At 49.9% G+C, this 6894-nt stretch overlaps 1 protein-coding gene across 1 annotated transcript; it reads left to right on the top strand.

The window, feature by feature from the left end:
- Positions 1–209: 209 nt before the first annotated feature.
- On the top strand, positions 210–3665 carry FOS (Fos proto-oncogene, AP-1 transcription factor subunit). The gene is made up of 4 exons (XM_061156591.1): positions 210–523; positions 1314–1565; positions 1987–2094; positions 2218–3665. Exons 1-4 carry the CDS (start codon positions 383–385, stop codon positions 2857–2859), a joined length of 1143 nt encoding a protein of 380 aa, XP_061012574.1. The 5' UTR covers positions 210–382; the 3' UTR covers positions 2860–3665.
- Positions 3666–6894: the final 3229 nt, after the last annotated feature.

Below are 6894 nucleotides of genomic sequence, written 5' to 3'. Positions count from 1 at the left end.
CCCCAGGAACTAGGGGGAGACAGGCCGACAAGATCAAGAAACTCAACAGCGCGGGGAACTGGGGGCTCTGCGAGGGCGGCGGAGGAGGCAAATGGGCATCCTAGAAGTAGCCGGGCCCGTGCGCCACCCCTCGGGAGCTGCAATGGTTGCGCCCAGTGAGTGACGTGTTGGGCTCATTCATAAAATGCTGTTATAAAAGCGGTGGCTGCGGCGCCTAGTACTCCAACCGCATCTGCAGCGAGCAAGCTTAAGGAGCTGACACAGAGCCGGCGGCGCAGCGAGCGAGCGAGCGAGCGACCGCGCACACCTACCCAGCTCTGCCCGGCAGCTCGCACCTGCCTCCGCCCCTGCGCCCCTCGCTCGGCTTTGACCGCTCGCGATCATGATGTTCTCTGGCTTCAACGCCGACTACGAGGCGTCTTCCTCCCGCTGCAGCAGCGCCTCCCCGGCCGGGGACAGTCTCTCCTACTACCACTCACCGGCCGACTCCTTCTCCAGCATGGGCTCTCCCGTCAATGCGCAGGTGAGGCTGGCTCCGCGCCGCCGCAGGGCCCAGGGGTGGAGGGGTCACCTGGGAGAAATCACCGGGGCGAGACGCTCGGGAAGACGAGTCCGGGACTCCTTTCGCCGGGGGCAGGGAGGGAGGCTTGCCCCGGCCAAAAGCAGCCCTCTCTCGGGAGCTCCGAACTTTGTTCGGAGCGGCCCGCGAGCTTGTCATCAGAATTGCTTCTTTGCCGCGGCAGGCTCTTTCTGAGCTGTGCCCCCCGGCGCACGCTCGCTGACTGATCTCTGACATTAATTAGCTGGGGCCAAAGTGTCCCAAAGCAAAAGACTCTCGAAGTAGAACCTGGCACCTCCGGGGGGAGGCGGCCAAAGTCGGCCATCACCCCCCCTCCCCCCGCCCCGCTCCAGCCTGGAGCAGGGAAAGGAGGGGTAGGGAAGGAGGGTGAAGCAGGCGGGTGTGTAAGGCAGTTTCATTGATAAAAAGCGAGTTCATTCAGGAGACTCCGGAGCGGCGCCTGCGTCAGCGCGGACGTCAGAGATATTTATAACAAACCCCCTTTCAAGAGAGTGATGCTGAAGGGATAACGGGAACGCAGCAGCAGGATGGAAGAGAAAGGCACTGCGCTGCGGAAATCTTGGGAAGAAAGGGGGGAGACCTTTCATCCCCGATGACGGGCGTTGTATAAAGACGCGAGCTGTCCATCGCCGGAGGGCTTCTCCTGCCTCTCTCCCTGCTGCATGCAGCACTGGGAATCTGCTCACCCCCACCTGCTCACTCACGTCCGTTTCTTCCTTCTCTTTCATTCTAGGACTACTGCACCGATCTGGCCGTCTCCAGTGCCAACTTCATCCCAACAGTGACTGCCATCTCGACCAGCCCGGACCTACAATGGCTAGTGCAGCCCACCCTGGTCTCCTCCGTGGCCCCGTCCCAGACCAGAGCCCCCCACCCCTATGGAGTTCCCACTCCCTCAGCTGGGGCTTACTCCAGGGCTGGAGTCATGAAAACCATGACGGGAGGCAGAGCTCAGAGCATTGGCCGGAGGGGCAAGATGGAACAGGTGAGAGTTCTTGGCACCTTCTGAGGGGGAGGTGGGGGTCGACATTGTGGAGACAGGCAGCATAGGGGTCAGAGTGAAGCCGTTGATGCCTTGACTGGACACCCCAAATGGGAAAGCTTGGCTCCAAACCCTTTCCATCCAAATCAGACTCTGATAGTCTCACCCTAAGAAATGCCCTGATGTGTAGTTTCTTCCTCAGTACGTTTCCATCTCGTGCCTTTAGTCTGGGCTCTTCTTGGCTCTTGCTGAGATTCTTATTTTAAATGCAAGTCACACCCAGCTTGCAACTGCAGGTTAGAAATGGCTTTACAGAAGAGGTGCCAGGAGCTAGGAAGCTGCAGGAGCTGGTTTCCCTGGGGTGGGTGAATGAAGCTGATGGCAGACACCGTTACTGAATGCTGCTCTTTTTTTCCCTCCCTAGTTGTCCCCAGAAGAGGAAGAGAAAAGGAGAATCCGAAGGGAAAGGAATAAGATGGCTGCAGCCAAATGCCGGAACCGGCGGAGGGAGCTGACTGACACCCTCCAAGCGGTAGGTAGAACCCATGGGTCACTTCTTTTTAAAACTTAAGGGGATACTTGGAGACCGGATGTAAGGGATCTGTGTCCTTGAGTCAGACCATGTCTTATGCTTTCCTTTGCTCTCTCCTTCCAGGAGACAGACCAACTAGAAGATGAGAAGTCTGCTTTGCAGACGGAGATTGCCAATCTGCTGAAGGAGAAGGAAAAACTCGAGTTCATCCTAGCGGCTCACCGACCTGCCTGCAAGATCCCTGACGACCTGGGCTTCCCAGAAGAGATGTCTGTGGCTTCCCTTGATCTGAGTGGGGGCCTGCCTGAGGCTGCCACCCCTGAATCTGAGGAGGCCTTCACCCTGCCCCTCCTCAATGACCCCGAGCCCAAGCCCTCAGTGGAGCCCGTCAAGAGCGTCGGCAGCATGGAGCTGAAGGCTGAGCCCTTTGATGACTTCATGTTCCCAGCATCGTCCAGGCCCAGCGGCTCGGAGACCGCCCGCTCTGTGCCAGACATGGACCTGTCTGGTTCCTTCTATGCAGCAGACTGGGAGCCCCTGCACGGTGGCTCCCTGGGGATGGGGCCTATGGCCACGGAGCTGGAGCCCCTGTGCACCCCGGTGGTCACCTGTACTCCCAGCTGCACTACTTACACGTCTTCCTTCGTCTTCACCTACCCTGAGGCTGACTCCTTCCCCAGCTGTGCAGCTGCCCACCGCAAGGGCAGCAGCAGCAACGAGCCTTCCTCTGACTCGCTCAGCTCACCCACGCTGCTGGCCCTGTGAGCATGCAGAGAGGGGAGGCAGTGGGCGTGCACGTGGCCACTGCCTGAGTCGGCGCATTACGGAGAGAAACACGTCTTCCCTCAAGGGTTCCCGTAGACCTAGGGAGGACCTTATCTGTGCGTGAAACACACCAGGCTGTGGGCCTCAAGGACTTGCAAGCGAGCATCCCCGTGTGGACTCAAGTCCTTACCTCTTCTGGAGATGTAGCAAAACGCATGGAGTGTGTATTATTCCCAGTGACACCTCTGAGAGCTGATAGTTAGTAGCATGTGGAGCCAGGCCTGGGTCTGTGTCTCTTTTCTCTTTCTCTTTAGTCTTCTCATAGCATTAACTAATCTATTGGGTTCGTTATTGGAATTAACCTGGTGCTGGATATTTTCAAATTGTATCTAGTGCAGCTGATTTTAACAATAACTACTGTGTTCCTGGCAATAGTGTGTTCTGATTAGCAATGACCAATATTAAATTAAGAAAAGATATGACTTTATTTTCTAGTAGATAGAAATAAATAGCTATATCCATGTACTGTAGTTTTTTCTTCAACATCGATGTTCATCGTAACGTTACTGATCATGCATTGTTGAGGTGGTCTGAATGTTCTGACATTAACAGTTTTCCATGAAAACGTTTTATTGTGTTTTTAATTTATTTATTAAGATGGATTCTCAGATATTTATATTTTTATTTTATTTTTTTCTACCTTGAGGTCTTTTGACATGTGGAAAGTGAACTTGAATGAAAAATTTAAGCATTGTTTGCTTATTGTTCAAAGACATTGTCAATAAAAGCATTTAAGTTGAATGCAACCCACCTTGTGCTCTTTTCATTCTGGAAGTTCTCTAAGTTTCTGGAAGGTATTGTCAGAGACCAGTTTGTCAAGAAGGGTAGCTCTTGGAGGGGACACACCCCTCTGTTTGATCCCTTATCAAATCAGGAGACACTCTGGAGCTGATGTTGGAAAATTGTACAAACTCACGTCTTCACCTTGCAGTGCTGCTTCTCTGCCTACAGGTTCTGGGAATGGGAAACTGCTTTGCAATAGCTTTTGTGGGAACACATCTTCCTACTTCTTTTTCTGTTTTGAAAGTCAAAGGGAGGGATATTTAAATCTGGCTGTGCTAATACTAAACTTAAATGTCTAGGTCTTCTAGGAATCCTTTTAGCAAACAATTCAGTTTTGCATGAACTGCTTTAACTTTTTATTGCCACCAGATCGTGTGAAGGTTACTCCCACCTTAAAGGAGAACAAGCAAAAACGGTTAGAATGGTGCTTTCTCAATATTCCACGGCTGGGATTAGAGTCTTAACTTCTCACTCATCACCCTATTCATCAGCCTGAAGTGCCTCTTAACACCTGGTTTTTCTTTTTTAAAAAAAACTTTCACCTGGTTGGAAAGAAAACAAAACAAAAACCAAACCCACAACTTTTCAGTCCTTAACTCTAACAATCCAACATTTAGTTATATTTTTTTATTCTCAGAAAGAAAGGAGGGTTCTTATCCTATCCCTCTGTGTGTGTGTGTGTGTGTGTGCGCGCACACGCGCGCACATGCACACTTGGTTGCTCAGTCATGTTGGACTCTATGACCCTGTGGACTGTAGTCCACCAGGTTCCTCCATCTATGGGATTCTCCAGGCAAGAATACTGGAGTGGGTTGCCATTTCCTCCTCTAGGGGATCTTCCTGACCCTGGGATTGAACTGGAGTCTCTTGTGTCTCCTGCATTGGCAGGCACATTCTTTACCACTGTGCCACCTGGGAAGCCTATCCTTTAGTAATCAATGTATTATAATTTCTGCAGTTTATTTAACATATGTCTGACATTCAGTTTACACTGGAGGAAGAAAAGGCTGGCTCTGAGAATTGGAAAGAGATCTCAAACAGTGCAAACAATGGTTCATCATTCGGTAAATAAAAAGTTACATAATAGCTTGAGAAGAAGAAGTCAACATGATCGAATGAGCTTTAACTTAGAAACTTTATCATCTTAATGAAGAACATGACCTTTGTCTGGGACACCTCTGGTAATGGGGCGCTTACACGCACAGGTACCAACCGCAAAGAATGGAGGTGGCGCCTTCATCTTCTGCTCTCTGCTATCAAGTGAGCGGGCACCAAGTCTGGAAGTGAGAGCCCAGGTTTGCACGCATGCTAAGGGGAAGAGAAGCTTCGAGGTCAGCCTTCTAATGCTTTGGTGATCATGAAAATCACTGGGTGGTTATGGGATATTATACTCAGTCAAGTTGAAAGTTATAATTTAAAATGACAGTTCCAAAAAATTAAATGACCTTTCTATTGAGGGTGGCGTTCTCACCTATGATCTCCCTGCTCCTCACATAATACTTGACATTTGAAAGCAACGTGCTTTAGAATCTTAAGAGCACTGATCTCTCACACATCACTTGCATATTATTTTTGCCTGTCAGGCAATAATGAAAATGGCCTTAGACTTCCTGTTTGCTGTTCGGGGGTAAACTTTCTGCAATCTTTGTTGTTGTTCAGTTGCTAAGTTGTGTCTGACTCTTTGTGACCTCATGGACTGCAGCACCTCAGGCTCCCTTATCCTTCACTACCTCCCAGAGTTTGCTCAAATTCATGTCCATTGAGTCAGAGATGCAATCTAACCATCTCACCCTTTGCCACCCTCTTCTCCTTTTGCCTTCAATCTTGTCCAGAATCGTCTTTTCCAATGAATCTGCTCTTTGCATCTGGTGGCCAATGTACTGGAGCTTCAGCTTCAACATCAGTCCTTCCAATGAATAATCAGGGTTGATTTCCTTTAGGAATGACTGATTTGATCTCCTTGCAGTTCAAGGGACTCTCAAGAGTCTTCTTCAGCACCACAATGAGAAAACCTCAATTCTTCACTGCTCAGCCGTCTTTGTGGTCCAACTCACAACTAAATACAGAATTACTGTAACTAACACCCAGATCTGAAATGACAAGAAGAGATCTGAAGGAAAGCAGCTGACTCCCCTACATGTACAGTAATGATAACCCATGGAAGGAGACTTCTCAGATGGGAAAGGGAGGCTGAATCTCTAGACCTGGATACCTAACTCCTGGAGACCTGACTAACAGCCTCTGTCAGCCCCATGCTGATTGGAGAGGGAACTGTGCTTTCTGCTTGACAGTACTGGTCTTGGCCTGGAGGCAGACCCTTCCTCTAGTTCACTGTAGCCCAACTGAGACCAGACTACTCGATCAACAAGGTCCAGGAGAGGGCCTTCACACAGAGAATCTCTTTACTGGGCTTCTCAGAGGACCTATAGGTTCTGCCCTAAGGTTGACATCCCCGTGAGCTCTCTGCTCATCATTCTCATGGGATCAAGAGACAAAAGGAATTCCCTGTTTTTACCTGAAAGTCTCCTTCCATATCCTCTTTTCCTGACTCATGATTTAACAACTCCCATGGAGGATGGACACTGGGAATGTCAACTTTCTTTTAGGAAAGACTCTGAGCCCACCTGACTCCTACCCATACCATATGGCCTTACACTGGTCTCAACAAAATGACTATTTCAGGGCACCACTGTTTACTGATACAAACGAAGCTTGTGTAATAGCAAGGGATGGGAGAAGGATTCAAGGGGGTTGTTTTTTTACAAAGAGAATGCCTAATTTGCCCATCAATGGATCCCCAGACCTGGTTCAGTGCCTGGCATAAGTGTGCATGCTCAGTCATGTCTGGCTCTTTGCGACTCCACGGACTGTATATTGCCTGCCAGGCTCCTCTGTCCATGGAATTTTCCAGGCAGATACACTGGAGTGTGTTGCCGTTCCCTACTCCAGGGGATCTTCCTGACCCAGAGAATGAACCCAAGTCTCTTGAGTCTCCTCAAAAGAGTCAATCTGCGTTGGCAGGCAGATTCTTTACCCCTTGCCACCTGGGAAGTCCACCTGTCACATAGTACAGGGTTAACAAATACTTGCGGGGCGAATAAATGAGTAAATTCTGCACTATTTCCACAAGCAGAAATATATTCCCTGTGTACTCTTTAAAACCTCCTATTCCAGGCCCTGTTACAATATGAA

The sequence above is a fragment of the Dama dama genome, chromosome 12 (genome assembly GCF_033118175.1).
Source record: "Dama dama isolate Ldn47 chromosome 12, ASM3311817v1, whole genome shotgun sequence".
NCBI classification, from domain to species: domain Eukaryota; kingdom Metazoa; phylum Chordata; class Mammalia; order Artiodactyla; family Cervidae; genus Dama; species Dama dama.
This window is presented reverse-complemented; position numbering and strand designations above follow the sequence as displayed.

Coding starts and splice junctions, on each gene's coding strand:
- FOS (XM_061156591.1), top strand. CDS start 383: ATGATGTTCTCTGGCTTCAACGCCGACTACGAGGCGTCTTCCTCCCGC. Junction 1,566..1,986: donor GGAGGGGCAAGATGGAACAG/GTGAGAGTTCTT, acceptor TTCCCTCCCTAG/TTGTCCCCAGAAGAGGAAGA. Junction 2,095..2,217: donor TGACTGACACCCTCCAAGCG/GTAGGTAGAACC, acceptor CTCTCCTTCCAG/GAGACAGACCAACTAGAAGA.